The sequence below is a fragment of the Otolemur garnettii genome, unplaced genomic scaffold, assembly GCF_000181295.1.
Source record: "Otolemur garnettii isolate 467f Iridium unplaced genomic scaffold, OtoGar3 scaffold00046, whole genome shotgun sequence".
In the NCBI taxonomy this organism is placed as follows: domain Eukaryota; kingdom Metazoa; phylum Chordata; class Mammalia; order Primates; family Galagidae; genus Otolemur; species Otolemur garnettii.
The window spans coordinates 2,151,162-2,173,243 of NW_003852441.1; the positions used below are offsets into that span (position 1 = coordinate 2,151,162).

The 22,082-nt window shown below is 37.6% G+C and overlaps 1 protein-coding gene across 1 annotated transcript in view; it reads right to left on the minus strand.

Moving 5' to 3' along the window:
• AKAP10 (A-kinase anchoring protein 10) overlaps window positions 1-22,082 on the minus strand; it is a 77,816-nt gene that overhangs the window by 45,966 nt on the left and 9,768 nt on the right. The window contains exon 4 of the mRNA XM_003791064.3: window positions 17,645-18,199. Within this exon, the coding sequence (XP_003791112.1) occupies window positions 17,645-18,199 (555 nt within the window). The remainder of the gene's footprint in view (window positions 1-17,644; window positions 18,200-22,082) is intronic.

The following is a 22,082-nucleotide window of genomic DNA, read 5'->3' on the forward strand; positions in this document are numbered from 1 at the left end:
CAGGAGTTGGAGGTTGCTGTGAGCAGTGAAGCCATGGCACTCTACCCAGGGGGATAGCTTGAGGCTCTGTCTCAAAAAAAAAAAAAAAAAAAAAAAAGATTCATCCATGTTGTGTGTGGCAGGATTTCCTTCCTTTTTAATGGCTAAGTAATATTCCATTATACATACAGACCATGTTTTTTATTCATCCATTCATCCTTCAGTGGAAATTTAGGTTGTTTCCATAGCTTAGCTACTGTGAATAATGCAGGCATGAATATAGGTGTGTAAATATCTCTCAAAGATTCTAATTTCAAAGGTTTTGGATAAATATCCAAAAGTATAATTGCTGGGTCATTGTGACCAGCCTTGGCAAGAGCAAGACCATCTCTACCAAAAACAGCAATTAGCTGGGCATTGTGGCAGATACCTACAGTCTCAGCTACTTGGGAGACTTAAGCCCAGGAGTTTGAGGTTGCAGTAAACTAAGATGATATCACTGCACTCTACTGTAAGTGGCATTGCAAGACTCTGTCTCTGTCACCCCCCCTAAAAGAAAGCAGATCTCATGTATCTGTTCTTACTCACAATAAATCAACCAACCAATCAACTAGTTGATTGGCCAAGGAGAATTCAAGGGGGGGGGGTTTAGAGAAATGTTGGTCAAAGGCTAGAAAATTTCAATCAGATAAGAGTCATAAGTTCAGAAGATCTATTGTACAACATGGTGACTCCAGTTAAAAACAATGTATTGTATACTTGAAAACTGCTAAGAGAGTAGATTTTAAATCCTCTCACCATAAAAATATGATAAATATGTAAGGTAATATATATGTTAATTAGCTTGATTTAGCCCTTCCATAATGTACATACATATATTAAAACATCATTTTGTAAACATATATACAATTTTTATTTGTCAATTAAAAAATGTATTCTTATGTTATTTAAAAAGAAAAAATTCATAAGGAAAAAGAAAATAAAGTACCAAGGTCAGGACCAAATAAAGCTCAAATCTGGCTTCACAGCCAGTATTATCCACAAGATACAAAATTATGAAAAGAAATGCTCTTGGGAAGGGAAGTTGTGCTTATTTGTGAATTAATCCTGTCTATAACTAGGCCTTGATGAAAGATATCACTTGTGAAGATTTGGAGGGACTGCTTTCCATTTTCCCAGATCTATAACAATCCAAGCTAATTCCATTCTTTCAGCAAACATTTACTCTAGCAGTGGTTTTCAACCTTCCTAATACTGCAATGTATTTTCATTGTTAAAAAGGGGCAGTGAGCAGAAGTTGAGAACAGCACAGCTACTGTAAGGAAATTACCAAGCAAAACAAAAACATTTACTTGGCAGAAAATGCCTGTCAAAAGCTTCATTATCAGGCTCGGTGCCTGTGGCTCAAGTGGCTAAGGCGCCAGCCACATACACCTAAGGTGGCGGGTTTGAGTCCAGCCCGGCCCGCCAAACAATAATGATGGCTGCAATCAAAAAATAGCCAGGCGTTGTGGCAGGCACCTGTGGTCCCAGCTACTTGGGAGGCTGAGGCAGGAGACTCGCTTGAGCCCAGGAGTTGGAGGTTGCTGTGAGCTGTGATGCCATGGCACTCTACCCAGGGGGATAGTTTGAGGCTGTCTAAAAAAAAAAAAAAAAAAAAAAAGAAAGCTTTATTATCAGAAGTTGGGTAGTTCCTAAATGCTTGCTTTTCCATTAATCAAAAACAGCTGCCAATCTCACATATGCATAGTAAGAATTTAGGCAGATACTAATGTATATTTATTTTCTGATGGATTAAACTTTGAAAGAAGCTTTGAGACTTTTAAATATTCCATTGAGAAACACAGTTTTCTGTGGTTGATTTAAGGATAAAAGGACATTAACACATGCTTAAATGTTTTTTATAAATAATATCTTTAAAAATTTTTAACTCATAAAATAGGCTAAGATGAATGCTTTGGAACAATTTATAAAATACTCTTTAGTAAAAGAACAAAGAACAGAAAAACTGCTATGCTCTGTTTTCTTTTCTTTCTTTTTTAACTGGATGACTTCTCCATCCAAAATACCGTTTTATTTTTTTTTAAACACACCTTTTAGGAACTTGAGAGGCCAGGTAAACTGGCAAAAAGAACTTTCCTTCAAACATTTGAGTGATGTTTAAGTACTAAGTTACTCAATTTAGTATTTCAATAATTAGTTTTTTAAAATTTTTAAATGACTTTGTCTTTCAGCTCAAAATGAATCCCTAACCACACCAAATCCTAGACATAAAATATCAACTCACTCCATGAAAAAAATTAAACATCTCTAGAACTTTTAAAGATACAACAGCATTTTCATTAAAGTGAAAATATACTTTAAATCGTCAATTTTAAAGATAAAGCCATGGTAAGATAGTTTGAGTACACAGAAATAAGTAAACTATAAAAGATAAAGTTTAAATAATAAAAGAAATTCCTCAGATTACATCTTCACACAATGGACAAAAATTTTCCTGAATGTTCTGTCTGTGACTATTCCATTTATTACTGAATTCTTGGTGTCCTGGCATATAAATGCTTAATAAATATTTCTTTCTTTCTTTTTTTTTTTTTTTTTGAGACAGGAGCCTCGAGCTGTCCCCCTGGGTAGAGGGTAGAGTGCTGTGACATCACAGCTCACAGTAACCTCCAACTCCTGGGCTCAAGCGAGTCTCCTGCCTTGGCCTCCCAAGTAGCTGGGACCACAGGTGCCTGCCACAACGCCCGGCTATTTTTTGATTGCAGCCGTCATTGTTGTTTTGGAGGGACCAGGCTGGATTTGAACCCGCCACCTTAGATGTATGTGGCTGGCACCTTAGCCACTTGAGCCACAGGCACTGAACCATAAATATTTCTTGAAGGGCAAATACTTGTTGAAAAAATGAATTTAACACATATATCACTTTTTATTTTAATTTGATAGCAAATAGTCATGAAAAAATAGAGGTCAGAAATTCTTAGGTAGACACAAGATGTAAGATGATACAGACAGCGTAAAGCAGAGCAGAAATGAAAGGAAGTGAGGCTCTATCACATGGAACAAATGGACAGGCCTACCCCTAAAAGACCAGCAGACAGCCAGGTAAGTAGCTAGAAGAAGGTTGTGTACCAGAAAAGAAAAAATTAGTAAATTTATCAAAGTCAGCTCAGAAGAAATCAATTTGTTAACCTCTACCTCTTTGCAAGATTCCAAAACTAAATCTTTATATCTATTTATATGTGAGTACAAAACATCAGTATGTCCTAAAGAGGTTATTCAAAATAAGTTACACACTACTTTTGAGTTCTTAGTGTTAAATTTTAGTTACAAAAGTAGTGGACCATTACAAATCGCTTCACTGGTAAAAGGAATAGCAAGTAACATCTTCAGAAAATCCTAGGCCACCTAAGAGTGACACATGCAATTGACGGGAGCTCACCTAACGTGCACAGTGTGAGGCTGTTCAGCACCCCCCCACCCCCCCCACCCCCGGGTGAAGGGCTCAACTACAGCTTGAACTTTTACCTCAGAAGTGAAAACTGAACCTAAAAATGTGTACCCTTGTATTAATTTGAAAAAAAAATTAAAAACAAAAGAGTGATACATGCAAATACAAAAGGCAGGCTTGTTAAAGAGATTTTCTATTCTTATGAAAAATAGGAGCTAGGACCAAGGGCAGAAGAGAAAGTAACAATTTCTAGGCTCCAGACATGTTTCATATACAAATACAGGAAATGTTAATATAAGGTTACCTTCTGTAATTGAAGAGGTTTTAATACAATGAAAATGATTATGAAAGAAACCAGCATAGGCAGGGGATAAATCAGTATCTTCATCATGGGCTTACTATTTAATGAGAAAACAGCAAATTCATATACAAAACATCACCCTTTGATTTGATTTTAAATTCTAAGAAGTCAGTCAAGATGACATAAGCACACTCTGCACTACCTCTCTTATGGAAAGCAACTAAAAATAACCAACTTATGTATCCAAAGACCCGGAAACATAAATCAGAGCAGGCAGGAAGGTAACCAGAACTTACAGTAAAACAATTTTAATACAGTTTTTCCCTTTAAAAAAATGTATATACATTTTTTTAGTACCCTCTGTTTATGAAGCAAAAACAGAGCTGAAAGCACAACTGAAAAAACTCTCATAATCATAGCTGAAAACTTCAACACCCCTCCTTCAGTAGCGGAGTAATATAATTACGCGCATTATAAAATATCAGCAAGGAAACAGAAAAACTGAACACCATCAACCAACTGAAAACTGACATTCTTCACAACCAATATGAGACAATGACCAAGATATATCCTAGGTTATTTTTTAAAATTAGGAAATTTGAAACAATTAAAGTAATTCAAAATACGCTTTCTGACTATAACATACCTAAATGAGAAACCAACAGTAGAAAGATAACAGGAAAAAAAAAACCCTGCACTTAGAAACTAAATGATGCGTTTCTAAACAATGGGTAAAAGACTAAGACTCAAGGGAAATTAGAACATTTGCTTTTTGCTCAACTGGAAATATGAGAATTTGTGGAGGTGTTGCTAAAGCAGTGGTTAGAAGGAAATTTACAGCATTAAATGTTTATCATCTCAGAAAAGAAAGCTCTCAAACCAGCTAAGTTTCCACCTGAAGAGACAAGAAGAAAAAAAAATAGAGTGAAATAAACCCACAGCAAGCAGAAGAAAAGAGCAGAAAAATCAACGAAATTTAAAACAGAAAGGTTTTCCGGCAAGACGGCAGCTGAATAACAGCTTCCTTACAACTAGGCACAGTGAGACTGGAGAGAGAAGACTCCAGGCATCTCTGGCTGGTGGGATCTGCCCAGAAACATCCTTTTGGGGACACAGGGAGTCAGCGAGAGACTTCTGGATCCCATAAGGAGGACAAGAGCAGTGGAGAACAGGACTCATGGAAACCTAGTCCAGAGGCACAGTAACTTAAAGAGCAAGAGGAAATAAAAGGAAAATTAGGGCAAGGAAACAGATAAAAGAAAACACTCATGGGCAGCACCTGTGGCTCAAAGGATTAGGGTGCTGGCCCCATATACTGGAGGTAGTGGGTTCAAACCCAACCCCGGCCAAAAACTGCAAAAAAAAAAAAAAAGAAAAAAAGAAAAAAGAAAACACTCATGAGGAAGAATCAGCAGAAAAATCCTGGCAACATGAAAAACCAGTTCAGAGCAACCCCCTCAGGGGACTATGAGGTAGCTACTAAGAGGATTTCACCTATAAAGAAATGTTAGAAATGATAGGAAGGGAATTTGGAATACACATGATGAAAACAATGAAGGAAATGATGGAAACAATGAAGGAAACTGCTGATAGAGTGGAAAATAACCAAAAGGAAATCCAAAAACAGTGGAGATGAACAATATGAAGAATATGGAAAGGATATGGCAGAGCTGAAGGAACTGAAGCAGTCAATTAGGGAACTTAAAGATGCAATAGAAAATATCAACAACAGATTAGATCATGCAGAAGAAAGAATCTCAGAGGTAGAGGACAAAGCTCTTGAGATAACTCAGATAGTTAAAGAGGCAGAAAAGAAGAGAGGGAAAGCAGAACATTCACTGACAGAATTGTGGGACTTTATGAAGTGTTCAAACATAGAGTTATAGGTACCCCATTCCCAGGGGAATGGAAGCCATACTTGAGAATATTATAAATGATAATTTCCCAAAGATTTTTGATTATCACCAAAGATTCTGACACACTCCTTTCAGAGGGATATTGGACCCCAGGTCACCTCAACTCTAACAGAGCTTCTCCAAGACACATTGTGATGAACCTGTCCAAAGCCAAGACAAAAGAAAAGATTCTGCAAGCTGCCAGGAGTAAGTACCAGTTGACCTACAAGGGCAAATCCATCAGGGTGACTGCAGACTTCTCTAACGAAACTTTTCAAGGAAGAAGACAATGACCATCTACATTTAATCTGCTTAAACAGAACAATTTTCAGCCCAGAATTCTATATCCTGCTAAGCTAAGCTTTAAAATTGACAGAGAAATCAAATCATTTACTGATATACAAACACTGAGGAAATTCGCCACAAGACCAGCTCTACAGGAAATACTTCAACCTGTTCTACACACTGACCATCACAATGGAACAACAGCAAAGTAAGAACTCAGAAATTAAAGGACAGAACCTAACTTCCACAATGATGCAAAAGATGAAACTAAGCAATGGACTCTCACAAAATAAAATGAATAGAACACTACCACACTTATCAATTATCTCAATAAATGTTAATGGCTTGAATTCCTCACTGAAGAGGCATAGACTGGCTGACTGGATTAAAAAACACAAGCTATCCATTTGCTGTCTGCAGGAAACATCTAGCTTCAAAAGACAAATTAAAACTCTAAGTCAAGGTTGGAAGACCATTTTTCAGGCAAACGGAATTCATAAGAAAAGAGGAGTTGAAATCCTATTTTCAGATACACATGGATTTAAAGCAACTAAAAAAAGTCAAAAAAGACAAAGATGGTCACTTTATATTGGTCAAGGGAAAAAACAAGAAGACGTTTCAATTCTAAATATTTATGTACCCAACTTAAATGTTCCCAGATTCTTGAAAGAGACTTTACTCAGTCTGAGCAATATGATATCCTATAACACCATAATAACAGGGAACTTTAACACTCCTCTTACAGAGCTAGACAGATCCTCTAAACAGAAATTAAACAAAGATATAAGGGACTTAAATGAGACCCTAGAACAACTGTGCTATATGCTATAGATGCATATAGAACACTCCATCCCAAAGATAAAGAATACACATTCTTCTCATCACCCATGGAACATTCTCCAAAATTGATCATATCCTAGGACACAAAACAAACCTCAACAGAATCAAAAGAACTGAAATTTTATCTTTTATCTTCTCAGACCACAAGGCACTAAAGGTGGAACTCAACCCCATCAAAAACGTTCAACCCCACACAAAGGCATGGAAGTTAAACAACCTTCTGCTGAATGACAGTTGCGTGCAGGAAGAAATAAAAGACGAAATCATTAACTTCCTTGAGTATAACAACAATGAAGACACAAGCTACCAAAACCTGTGGGATACTGCAAAAGCAGTTCTGAGAGGAAAATTTATCACTTTAGATGCCTACATTTGAAAAACAGAAAGACAGCGCATCAACAAATTCACTAGCCATCTTACGGAATCAGAAAAAGAAGAGCAATCTAAGCCAAAACCCAGTAGAAGAAAAGAAACACCCAAAATTACATCAGAGATCAATGAAACTGAAAACAAAAGAATCATTCAGAAAATTATTGAAACAGGGAGTTACTTTTTTGAAAAAATAAATAGATAAACCTTTGGCCAGACTAACTAGAAATAGAAAAGTAAAATCTCTAGTAACCTCAATCAGAAATCATAAAGGGGAAATAACAACTGATCCCAAAGAGATACAAGAAATCATCTCTGAACACTACCAGAAACTTTATGCCCAGAAATTTGACAATGTGAAGGAAATGAATCAATATTTCGAATCACACCCTCTCCCTAGACTTAGCCAGGAAGAAACAGAGCTCCTGAACAGACCAATTTCAAGCACTGAGATCAAAGAAACAATAAAAAATCTTCCAACAAAAAAATGCCCTGGTCCAGATGGCTTCATACCAGAATTCTATCAAATCTTCAAGGAAGAGCTTATTCCCATACTGCAGAAATTATTCCAAAAAATTGAGGAGGAAGGAATCTTCCCCAACACATTCTATAAAGCAAACATCACCCTGATACCAAAACCAGGAAAAGACCCAACTAAAAAGGAGAACTTCAGACCAATTTCACTAATGAATATAGATGCAAAAATTCTCAACAAAATCCTAGCCAATAGATTACAACTTATCATCAAAACAGTCATACATCATGATCAAGCAGGTTTTATCCCAGGGATACAAGGCTGGTTTAACATATGCAAGTCCATAAACACAATTCACCATATCAACAGAAGCAAAAACAAAGACCACATGATCCTCTCAACAGATACAGAAAAAGCATTCAATAAAATCCAGCATCCTTTTCTAATTACAACACTGAAGAATACAGGCATACATGGCACATTTCTTAAACTGATCAAAGCTATCTATGACAAACCCACAGCTAATATCTTACTAAATGGAGTAAAACTGAAAGTTTTTCCTCTTAGAACTGGAACCAGACAAGGTTGTCCTCTGTCACCATTAGTGCTGGAAATTCTAGCCAACACAGTTAGGCAAGACAAGGAAATAAAGGGTATCCAAATGGGAACAGAGGAGATCAAACTCCCTCTTGCTGATGATATGATCTTATACTTAGAGAACCCCAAAGACTCAACCACAAGACTCCTGGAAGTCATCAAAAAATATAGTAATGTCTCAGTATATAAAATCAATGTCCACAAGTCAGTGGCCTTTGTATACGCCAATAACAGCCAAGATGAGAGACTAACTAAGGACACAACTCCCTTCACCATAGTGTCAAAGAAAATGAAATACCTAGGAATATACCTAACAAAAGAGGTAAGGATCTCTATAAAGAAAATTATGAAATCCTAAGAAAGGAAATAGCAGAGGATATTAACAAATGGAAGAACATACCATGCTCCTGTCAAAATGTCTATACCTCCCAAAGCAATCTATTGATTCAATGCCATCCCTATTAAAATATCAACATCGTACTTTCAAGACTTAGAAAAAATGATTCTGCATTTTGCATAGAACCAGAGAAAACCTCATATAGCTAAAGCAGTTCTTAGTTAAAAAATAAAAAAAAGCCGGGGGCATCAGCATACCAGATTTTAGGCTGTACTACAAAGTCATAGTGGTCAAGACAGCATGGAACTGGCACATAAATAGAGACATAGGCTTAGCACCTGTGGGTCAAGCGGCTAAGGCGCCAGCCCCATACACCTGAGCTGGCGGGTTCGAATCCAGCCTGGGCCCGCCAAACAACAATGACGGCTGCAACCAAAAAATAGCCAGGCGTTGTGGTGGGTGCCTGTAGTCCCAGCTACTTGGGAGGCTGAGTTAAGAGACTCACTTGAGCCCAGGAGTTGGAGGTTGCTGTGAGCTGTGATGCTATGGCACCCTACCCAGGGTGACGGCTTGAGGCTCTGTCTCAAAAATAAAAGACATAGAGATCTGGAATCAAATAGAAAACCAGGAAATGAAACCAACATCTTACAACCATCTAACCTTCAATAAACCAAACAAGAACACATACCTTGGGGGAAAGACTTCCTATTCAATAAATGCTGCTGGGAGAATTGGATCTCCACAACTAAAAGACTGAAACTGGACCCATACCTTTCTCCACTCTCAAAAATTGATTCAAGATGGATAAAGGACTTAAATTTAAGGCATGAAACAATAAAAATCCTCAAAGAAAGCACAGGAAAAACACTGGAAGATATCGGCTTGGGGAAAGACATCATGAAGAAGACTGCCGTGTCAATTGCAACAACAAAAATAAACAAATGGGACTTAATTAAACTGAAAAGCTTCTGTACAGCTAAGGAGACAATAACCAAAGCAAACAGACAACCTTCAAAATGGGAAAGAATATTTGCATATTTTGAATCAGACAAAAGCTTGATAACTAGGATCTATAGGGAACTCAAATTAATTCACATGAAAAAAGCCAACAATCCTATATATCAATGGGCAAGAGACATGAATAGAACCTTCTCTAAAGAAGACAGACGAATGGTGAACAAACATGGAAAAAAGGCTCATCATCCCTAATTATTACAGAAATGCAAATCAACACCACCCTGAGATACCATCTAACCCCAGTGAGAATGGCCCACATCACAAAATCTCAAAACTGCAGATACTGGTGTGGATGTCGAGAGAAGGAAACACTTTTTTTTTTTTTTTTGCAGTTTTTTTGGCCAGGGCTGGGTTTGAACCCGCCACATCCAGCATATGAGGCTGGCACCCTACTCCTTTGAGCCACAGGCACCACCCGAGAACGGAACGCTTTTACACTGCTGGTGGGACTGCAAACTAATACAACCTTTTTGGAAGGAAGTATGGAGAACCCTCAAAGAACTCAAGCTAGACCTCCCATTTGATCCTGCAGTCCTGTTTCTGAGCATCTACCTAGAAGGAAAATAATTCTTTCATCATAAGGACACTTGCACTAGACTGTTCACTGCAGCTCAATTTACAATCACCAAAATGTGGAAACAGCCTAAATGCCTGCCAACCCAGGGATGGATTAACAAGCTGTGGTATATGTACACCATAGAATACTATTCAGCCATTAAAGAAAATGGAGACTTTGCAGCCTTTGTACTAACCTGGATAGAAGTGGAACACATTATTCTCAGTAAAGCATCACAAGAATGGAAAAGCATGAATCCTATGTACTCAATTTTGATAAGAGGACAATTAATGACAACGTGGTGGAAAGGAAGAGCTGAGAGAGGGAAGGACGGAGTGGGTGGGGTCTTGGTGTGTGACACACCTTCTGGGGGCAAGACACAATTGTGAGAGGGACTTTACCGAACAAATGTAATCAGTGTGACCTGGTTTCTTGTATCCTCAATGAATACCCAACAATTAAAAAAAAAAAAAAGGAATTTAAAATAGAGAAAAGTCAAATCAAAAGCTGTTTCTTTGGAAAGACTGACAAATCCCTGTAAATTTTAACAAAGGAAAAAGAAGACATAATTACCAACACTAGGAATAAAAGAGGGCTACCACTACAGATAAAAGATAATAAGGGAATGCTATAAATAATTACATGCCCATAAATGTGACAACTTGATGAAATGAATTCTTTGAAGGCATAAACTACAGTAAAAAATCACTCAAAAAGAAATAGGTAACTCAAATAGTCCTGTATCTATTAAAGAAACTAAATTCAAATATTAAATATTCTGGGAAAAAAAAAAACAACCCAGGCCCAGATGGGATCTTTGCAAATTCTACCAAACATTTAAAGAAATGACACCAATTCTACATAATCTCTTCCAGAAATTGGAGGAAGAGGAAAAACTTCCCAACTCAATTTTATGAGGCCAGCATTATTACAGCAATAACAAGACCAAAGGCAGTACAAGACACAGAAAAATGCCCAACAAAACATCAGGAAGTCAATCCCAGCAAGCTTTAAAAAGAATACACCATAATCAAGTGGAACTTATCTTAAGTAACACTCATCCAATATGCACAAATCAATCAGTGTAATCCACTATATTAATAGACACAGGAAGGAAAACCACCTAGTCACATCAAATGATACAGAAAAAAAAGTGACAAAATTTAGTACCCATTCATGATTCAAAACAACTTTTAGCACACCAGCCGAGAGCCGGGAACTTCATCAACTCCATAAATGCATTTACAAAAGAACTATAGCTAACCTCACGTGTAATTGATAAAAGAGTGAAAGCTTTTCCTCTAAGATCAGAACATGAACATTCATTTTCACCACTCCTAATCAGTACTGGAAGTTCTAGCTTAGTGCAACAAGGAAGAAAAAGGAAGAAACAAAGACTAGAAAGGAAGAAATAAAACTGTCCCCATTCCTATTCTCAGGTAACATATAAATCTATAGAGAAAAGCCCAAGCAATTCCAAAAAAGCTCTTCTCCTAGAAATAAGAGAGTTTAGTAAGGTCACAGAATATAAGGTAAACATATAAAAATCAATCATATTTTATATAGGACCCATGGAAGAACTAGAAACAAAATTTTAAAAACAGTAACATTTACAACAGCATGAAAAAGAAAAGAGGAGAAATACTCAGATGAAAGAAAGATTTCCATAAACAGAGAGACATACATACCTCATACATGGATTATAAGACTCAATATAATTAAGATGTAAATGTCTCCCAAACTGACTTACAGACTGAACGCAACCCCAGTAAAAATTCCAGCAAAGTTTTTTGTAGATGCAGACACAATTATTCTAAAATGAACAAACCAAAAAACTAGACCACCCAAAACAGATGAAAAGAAAAACAAAAAACTTGGAAGACTCACACTACCCAGTTTTAACATTTACTATAGAGCTACAGTAATCAAAACTATAGTATTAATGAAAGAATAAACACATATACCAACAGCACAGAACAAAGAGTCCAGAAATAGGCCTAGACAAATACAGCACAGCAAAGTAGCAAAGGCCAAGTCAGTGAAGGAAAGGTAATCTTTTTAATAAAAGGCATTAGAACAAATGGAAAAGTAAACAAGCAAACACACACTCAGAAAAAAAACACTTGACCTAACACTCGACCTAACTTTCACACTTTGTAACTCAAAAAAGATCATATATCTAAATGTAAAGTGTAAAACCATAATTCTTTAGAAGAAAACATATGAGAAAATTTTAATGACCTTTTATGAGGCAAAGGGCTCTTAGGTATGACTCTGAAAGCACAATCAATCCACAGAAGAAAAGGTTGAACTTAATAAAACATTGAACATAATAACAAAAGTCATTTTGCTCTGCAAAATATACTGTTAAAACAGTAAAAAGTCAAGCTATAACCTAGGGGCAAACATTCGCAAATCACATAGCTAAAAAAGGTCACATCTGGAACACATGAATGCCAAAATTCAATAGTAAGAACACGAATACATTATGACCTAATAAATTATAGGGGTAAAATCTAAACAATTCACCAAAGAAAATATACAGATGACAAAGACACACATGAAAAAGCACACAACATCATTAGCCATTTAGGCAAATGTAAAAGCAATATATCCTAAAACCACAATTGAGATACCACTACACAGCTATGAGACGGACTAAAAAAAACCCACCCAAATACATAAAAACTGACTATACAAAGTGCTGATGAGAAAATGAAGCTACTCTGATATACCGCTTACAGGAATGCAAAATGGTGCACTCTACAAGTCTGGCAAGTGCCTTATAAAATTATATGCAAATTTACCATATAATCCAGCAAACCCACTTCTAGGCACTTACCCTACAGAAATATAAACTTAAATCCACACAAAAACCTGTATGCAAATATTTATAGCACATTTATCATCATGAACAACTCAAAACAATCCAAATGTGCCCTACAGGTGAATGGATACTGCATAGCATCACAAAGGAATGAACTGATAAAATACCATGGACAGAACTTCAAAGCTAGTGTGCTGAGTGAAAGAAGATACTCTCAAAGTTTACATACTATATGAATCCACTTAGATGGCACTCCAACAGCAAAACTATAGAGACAGGAATAAATCAGTGGTTGCCAAGTGAAGAGAGAGGAGAGATTAACTACAAAGGTGACAGAACTACTTTTTATGCTGAATGTGCTGAGTTATAGGAATCTATGCATGTGTTAAAACTCATACAAGCATGCATTTAACTAAAAATGTCAAACTTACTACTTATAAACTTTAAATGTATTAATGAAAAAGTTCTCTTTTAATTACTCCACTGCTATGTCTATTTTTTATTAAAATAAATTACTACCAAAGCAAATACAAGTTTCCAAAAATAATGAAGTGTATTACATTAAAGAAAGAGGTTTTGGACTTCCATTTCCAGAAACAGCCCATACAAAACATTCAAAGAAACTCATCCCAATACTGAATTTCCTCAAAATGCTTTTTCAAAGTTATCAGAGCTTATTGGCCAGGGGTGGTGGCTCATGCCTGTAATCCTAGCACTTCAGGAGGCCAAAAGCTGAAGCTTTGCTTGAAGCTGAGAGTGGGAGACCAGCCTAGGTAACACAGTGAGACCGCATCTCAAAAATTTAAAAATCAGCTGTTCATGGTGGCAGACACCTGTAGCTACTTGGAAGGATGGGCGAGAGGATCACTTGAGCCCAACAGGTCAAGGCTGCAGTAAGTCATGATCATGCTACGGCACTCTAGCCTAGACAACAGAGTAAGACCCTGTCCCCCAAAAAAGTTCTTTTTAATTTTTTTGCCAGACACAGTGGCTCATGCCTGTAATCATAGCACTCTGGGAGGCTGAGGTAGGTGGACTGCTTGAGCTCACAAGTTCGAGACCAGCCTAAGCAATAGCAAGACCCTGTATCCACTAAAAATAGAAAAACTCTACCCAGGGCAACACCTTAAGACTCTGTCTCAAAAAATAAAAAAATAAAATAAAAATTAAATTTTTTTGTTGGAGTTAAGGTTTTCAGGCTCTTTCCAGACTACAGAGTCCTTTTTCTTTTGAGACAGAGTCTCATTTGTCATCCTCAGTAGAGTGCCCTAGCATTCCAGCTCACAGCAACCTCAAACTCTTGGGCTCCAGCAATTCCCTTGCCTCAGCCTCCCAAGGAGCTGGGACTACAGGAGTCCACCATAACACCCAACTATTTTTAGAGATGGGCGGTCTCACTCTTGCTCAGACTGGTCTTGAACCTGTGAGCTCAGGCAATCCACCCACCTCAGCCTCCCAGAGTGCTGGGCTTACAGGCAGGAGCCACCGTGCATAGCCATGGGCTACAGAGTTCTTTTCAGGCTTCCTTGCAGTTTTGCAAAGACCCAAAGATCCAGGAGGAAGGAATTTAACAGCTGTGACTAGGCTGTAGTAGGCCCATCACAAATGCTTGACCCAACCTTGATCCCAGAGTCTTCACAAATGCTTACCGAAGATCCCCAAGACAATTCAGAGGCCTCTCCTAACTTCTCCAAAATGTTAATAAATCGAGTCTCATTGCTAGCACCAATTTCCCTTCCCCTCTACCAGAAGGTTTTACCCAAAAACAGGATAAAAGAGAAAGCATCTTTCAGAGTAGCAGAGATGGCTGGCTTCTTATAAGCAGAAGGAGTGAGGACGATGTTATCTGAGCAGAAAGGCCAGCAAGACTGAGACATCTTTTACTCAACAGGCTTTCTCAGCCTGAAAGAATGACAGACACTGGACTTAATGGAGTTCAGAACAAATACACAAGTGACCCATTCAAATGCTGCTGCAGTTCCTCTATATGTCACAGATGGGATCCTTCTGAAAATGCTAGAATAGGGAATTACGGTAATGAGCCAATTTTATCATAAACCTTATTCTTGTACCTTTGTTTTTTGCAGGTAATTTTACGCAGAAAGTTGAGAGAGCTACTCTTTGCTAGGTCAGAACACATACCAATAATTTTGATAACTTATGATGAGTTCTGTGACATCTTTTTCTTGTATTTTTTCTTATTACCTCAATACCAGCAACTTATGTGTATAAGGGATCTGTGTAATTTGAATGTTTTTGAGTAACTTCAGTATACTTCAGCTCTACTATTTTTATTTGACCCAAAGAATCACCAGTAGGTCTCAAGTGCTGCTATGAGTTTTAGAAATTAGAAGTCAGTGAGATAAAGCCCAACATCAAGAATCTGAAGTAAAGAACTTGTGGGAAAAGAATGTGAAGGAACATTGGGTAGTTTGATTAGATTTCCTAGGTAAAAAAATTGCAATAAAAGGAAAATATGATGTGTTGTATTTTCACTGTGTTGCAGAAAATAAAATGTGTATATAGAGAAACATTAAAATTGATATCTGAATACCTTTAAAGAAATAAGCACATCAGAGCTTATAGTAAAGGAAACAATGGGAGGCAGAAACAAGTACAGACAACTTCCGGCTAGCAGTATTCCAAAATCCAGAATTTTGGAGGTTTTTATACAGGTAACACACTAAGTTTAACACATTAGCATATTAATACCCTAGCAGCATCTGGGACAATACTACCTAATTAAACACAATCATATTTCTACAGTTAAGTACAAGCCTGTACTCACATAGGATAAGTATAAGCACCCAAGACAAAAATTTTTTTTTTTTTTTGAGACAGAGCCTCAAGCTGTCCCCCTCGGTAGAGTGCCGTGGCATTACAGCTCACAGCAACCTCCAACTCCTGGGCTCAAGCGAGTCTCCTGCCTCCGCCTCCCAAGTAGCTGGGACCACAGACGCCCGCCACAACGCCTGGCTTTTTTTTGGTTGCAGCCATCATAGTTGTTTGGCGGGCCCGGGCTGGGGATTCGAACCCGCCACCTTAGGTGTACGTGGCTGGCGCCTTAGCCGGTTGAGCTATAGGCGCCGAGCCAAAAATTTCATTTTAAATGGTGCCAGGAGAGTAGTAAAGCAGGCCTAAGTACATAGCAAAAGTAAATACAAATATTCCAGAAATAACCTAATTTAAACAAAGTACCAAAAAAATACCCCACAGATAAAAGTCCAAGAAACATCAATGAATCCCCAACAATAAAAAGTCCAAGAAACACATTCATAGTCAAAAATCACAAGCTACCACAAGTGTGAATCTGAAGAAACAAAGAAATGTTGAATCAGATAGACACTGTAGACAGCAGAATTATCAAACAATGTATATATGTTCAATAAATTTAAAAAAATAAAAGATGAGATCAAAAACAGGATGAAGAGTGAAATAAACTATGAAAAATGATCACACAAATGTGAAGAAAAAATAATTTTTAGAAATGAGATTCAATAACTTTATTTGGTTTCTTTGAGCCACAGTCTTGTTATGTTGCCTGATATGTTAGAGTCCTAGGCTCTAACAATCCTCCCACCTCAGCTTCCCAAGTAGGTGGGTCTACAGGCATATGCTGCCATGCCTGGCTTATAATAATTTAACCATGAAAATAACATGCTAAAAAACTGACCCAGTAGCAGATCAGACTCAATTTTAGATAATCAATGAAACAAAAAATCTAAAGAAATCACCTACTCCTTTGAGACTCAAAGACTAGACAAGAGGAAAGAAAAGGAAAACATGGAAGCTCTTTAATTAAAATTCTAGACAGTGATAATTAAGAAACAAGTACAGCCAGGCACAGTGGCTCACAATCCTAGCACTCTGGGAGGCTGAAGCAGGTGGATTGCTTAAGCTTAGAGTTGGAGACCAGCCTGAACGAGAGTTAGACCCCATCTCTAAAAAATTAGCCAGGTGCTGTGATAAGTGCCTGTAGTCCCAGCTACCTGAGAGGACTGCTTGAGCCTAGGAGTTTGAGGTTGCTGACCTAGGGTGACAAAGTGAGACTCAGTCTTTTGAAAAAATTAAGAGTACCTAATTTCTAAACTAATAAATAGAAAAGAAGAAAGAGGTGCTACTGTCAAAATCTTGGGTTTTAATCCTAGCTCCACACTTACATGTACAATGTCAGACAAGTTACTTTCTAAGCTACAGTTTTCTCATTGTGAACTGGGATAATAATGCCAGCTCACAGAGGTGTTGTGACTTAAGTAAAACCCGGAACTCAATGAATGTCACTTAGTGGCAATTTAAAAAATAACAAAAAATTTATACTCTGGTTTCTCTTCAGATTGCATAAATCTTTTGCCTTTTACTAAAAAAGTAACAAAACTCTTTACCTGCAAAATGCACTAAAATAGCCATAAAATTAAGACTGAGGCAGGGAGGAAATAAGGGTGTCTGGAAATTCAAAATCTGTGGAAGAGAAAGGTGGGATGCTTGACACTCTTCATTTGTAATCTGCTTACACACTTCTTAGCAAATCCAGTCCTTCTAGATGTCTTTCTGCTCCTTTTTCATATACTGATCTGACTCTACATCACTCTCCAAATGCACCCAAATTTATAAGCAGAGGAGAAAAGAAACTGCTCCAATACTTTTATCCCTCATCTTAAATTCTGCTTTGTGAATTAAAAAAAAAAGAGAAGCACAGAAGAAAATCACATACTTACTTTTCATTAGTTTTCCTGATAAATCCTTCAGTGGAGAAGAGGGATTATTTCTATTGGCTACTATAAATCTGGAGGATTCTTGGGTTTCCATGGAAACTTGATGAGTTCCTGCTCTGGCCATTTGCAGATGGAGAGAGTGGGCACTACCACATTCCTGGGAAAGCAGCAAGTGATTCTGAGTGCTATTAGTTCTATTATTCAGGTCAATGCCTTCTGATTGAGTCATAAGCAACTGGGCTGAGCTAGAATCCTCCAGTCTCTTATCAAGAGACTCAGTTACAAAAGATGCTGTACTTTCGTGCTTTTTAGATGGAGAGACAGGCTCAGCCAGTGAGCTCTGCTTCACTGTGTTCAGAGTGTGTGCTCTTATTCGGGACCACGTTGTAGAGTGAAAACTTTCAGCCTCTAGCCAAAATTTAACCAAATGTTCCATTCTCCGAAGTTCCATGAATTGAATGAAATAAGGGAGGACAACAGTATCATGCAAGACTTGCTCAAGGGTCTTTGAAAGACTTGATTTGGTCTCTTGAGTCTGGTAGTCCAGACAAGATCTGCCTAGAAGAGCAAAACAATTAGCAGTTCAGTAATAATTTCAAATTGACAGAATAGTCCATCACCTTTAGAAACACTGGTATCAGAAGTCTTGAATAAAATTTACTTCCTACCAATTAAAATGAATAAAAAACTAGAAATACTATGGTTTTGATTTTTCAACAAAGTGAAGAAACAACTGCTCAAACCTTATCTAAATTATTAAAAAGTTCTTTGGTACTCAACACCTATAGCTTTTTAATTTCAACATATTGAGGAGGTACAAATGTTTTTTGTTACAGAGATACCTTTTATAATGTTTAAGTCGGGGCTGTTAGTGTACCTATCAACCAGGTGCTGTTCATTATACCTGATAGGCAGATATATCCCTTTTAATGGAAATTCAGACCATATAAATTCTTAAGAAAAAAAAAATCTATGTACTAGTCTGAAAGGAAGAAAAAGAACCAATAAAAATATGAAAAAAATAGGCTGGGTGCAGGGGCTCATGCCTATAACCATAGCACTCTGGGAAGGCAAGGCAGCAGGACTGCTTGAGCTCAGGGGTTGAAGACCAGCCTGAGCAAAGAGCAAGACCCTATCTCTACTAAAAATAGAAAAATTAGTTGTGGCTGGCACCTACAGTCCCAGCTACTCGGGAGGTTGAAGTAGGAGGATCAGCTGAACCCAGGAGTTTGAGGTTGCTGTGAGCTACGCCGACGCCAAGGACAGAGTGAGACTCTGCATACATACACACACCCCCCAAAAGAAAACTATTCAACCTCATTAAAAACTCCAGAAAAGCAAATTAATACAAAATGATATTTCTGCCTATCAAATTGGAAAACAGTTTTTCAAAAAATAACAAGCTAAGGCAAACAGGCAACACTCTCATCCACTGGTAATGAGAATGTGGCAAATCTGGCACGTTCTCAAATTTTGCCAAATAAACTGGCAAAATCTTTTTGAAGGAGCTTACAGGCAATAAAGCCTTATCTAATGCACGATTTTCATTTCTTTTCTTTTCTTTTGAGACAGAGTCTCAAGCTGTTGCCCTGGGTAGAGTGCCATGGCATCACAGCTCACAGCAACCTCAAACTCTTGGGGTTAAGCGATTCTCTTGCTTCAGTCTCCCAAGTAGCTGGGACTACAGGCACCCACCACAATGCCCAGCTATTTTTTGCTGCAGTTGTCACTGTTGTTTTTAGCTGTCCCAAGCTGGGTTCGAACCTGCCAGCCCCCGTGTATGTGGCTGGTGCCCTATCTACTGAGCTATCAGAGCTGCCCAAATGCACAATTTTCTATCCTGTAACTCCACTTACAGGCATTTATCCTAAGAAAAAATTGTTGATGTGTAGATTAATCTATAAAGATGTTATGAACTCTCAGCATTATTAATAATAGAATAAAGAATGGCCTTGCGGATTTATCTTAAAAAATGAAACAACTTTATAAAAATTTTTTTCTTTACATTTATCTAAATTTAAGTTATAACCAGAAGTATTACATTAATAAAAAGTGTATGAAAAAATTTGGTTATTAATAGTATATTAAGAGAGCTGGTTTATTTATTTATTTTTTTTTTTGAGACAGAGTCTCACCATGTCGCCCTCAGTAGAGTGCCATGGCGTCAGCTCACAGCAACCTCAAACTCTTGGTCTTAAGCAATTCTCTTGCCTCAGCCTCCCAAGTAGCTGGGAATACAGACGCCCACCACAACACCTGGCTACTTTTTGTTGCAGTTGTTATTGTTGTTTGCAGATTGGATTCGAACCCACCAGCCTGGGTGTATGTGGCCAGCACTGTAACCACTGTGCTATGGGCACCAAGTCAAGAGAGATGTTTTTATAAAAAAAATTCATCAATTTTTCAAAAGGGCTTTTTTTTTTCACTCTTTTGATACTTAAATCACTTTCTTTTTTTTTTTTGAAACAGAGTCTCAAGCTGTCACCCTGGGTAAAGTGCTGTAGCATCCCAGCTCACAGTAACCTCCAACTCTAGGGCTCTAGCAATCCTCCTGCCTCAGTTTTTCTATTTTTAGTAGAGAAGGGGTCTCGCTTTTGCTCAAGCTAGTCTCGAACTCGTGTGCTCAAGCAACCTACCTGCCTGAGCCTCCCAGAGTGCTAGGATTACAGGCATGAGACACCAAGCCCTGCAAAATCATTTTCTTTGGAAGCACTTCACATGTCATCATAATCCTTGCTGACTGTCCTAATGTCAGTGTTAACTAGTCTATCTTTATCAACATCACGAACAAGAAGATCAGGAAATCCTGATCTTTTGCAAAACTTATTTGTTTTAATTAAACTCTTTGAGATAATGGCAGATTCACATCCAACTGTAAAAAATAATGCAAGAGAGATCCCACGTACATTTTGGTTTCCCCATGTTAATACCTTAAAAACTATAGTAAAAATATCACCCCAAGATATTAATAAAAGAATTCACCAATCTTATTCAGATTTCCCCCATCTTACCTGTACTCATTCATGTTTTGTGTTTTTAGTTCTAGACAATTTTATTCTATGTAGATTCATGTATCCATTTCCAAGGTACAGAAATATTTCAACACAGGATCCCTAATGTTGTCCCTCTATAATCACACCCACCTACCCCTCTCATGTTCCTGTCCCTAACATCTGGCAAACAATAATCTGTTCAGTTCTCTAAATCTGTCATTTCAAGAATGCCATACAAATGAAATCATATTGTATGTGGCCTTTTGGGATTGACCTTTGGCTCCCAAAATTCCTTGGAGATTTTTCCAAATGGTTTTGTGTATCAATAGTCTGTTCCTTTATAAATCTGACAAAGAGTTGATACCCCAAATCTACAAAGAACTCAAATTAATTAACAACAAAAAAAAAGAGCACACAATCCCATCTATCACCAGACAAGAAATATGATCAGAAACTTCTCTGAAGAAGATAGATGAATGGCTAACAAGCATATGAAAAAATGCTCATTGTCCTTAATTAGAGAAAAGCAAATCAAAACCACCCTGAGATATCACCTAACCCCAAGGACAATGGCCCACATCATAAACTCCCAAAGGTGCAGATGCTGGTGTGGATGTGGAGAGAAGAGAACACTTTTACACTGTTGAGGGGACTGCAAGCTAACATAGCGTCTTTGGAAAGAAGTATAGAGAATACTTGAAGAACCCAAATTAGACCTCCCATTTGATCCTGCAATACCATTACTAGGCATCTACCCATAAGAAAACAAATCCTTTTATCATAAGGACAGTTGCACTAGATTGTTTATCACAGTTTAATTTATAATTGCCAAGATGTGGAAACAACATAAATGAGGAACAACCATTCCATCAATCCAGGAATGGATTAACAAGCTGTGGTATATGCACACCATGGACTACTATTCAGCCATAAAAAAGATGGTGACTTTACATCTTTTGTATTAACATGGATGGAGTTGAAACACATTTTTCTTAGTAAAGTATCACAAGAATGTAAAATCAAATATCCAATGTACTAATATTAACACTAATATGAAGCCAGTAGACGATCTAATGCATGTCCACGTAAGAGAAGAACCCAATTCAAGTTGAGGGGAGAGGGAATGAGGGAGGTGGGAGGAAGCAGGAGGGGAGGGGCTTGGTGTGCTCCCACAATGCAGTGGCACTGGCAGACCTTTTGGGTGCAGGACACAAATATAGGAGGGACTCTGCCTAACATATGCAACTATTGTAGCTTAGTTGTTTGTACCCTCACATTAACCTGAAATTAAGAAAAAGTCTTCACCAATTTACATTACCACTAAAAGGGAGTGGTCATTTCCCTGAATCTTCACTAACATTCAATCAACACACTTTAAATACATGCTTAACTCATTATTTCAAGTTTCACTTCGCTCAGTAACAGTCAAGTGAGGCATCATTTTCATG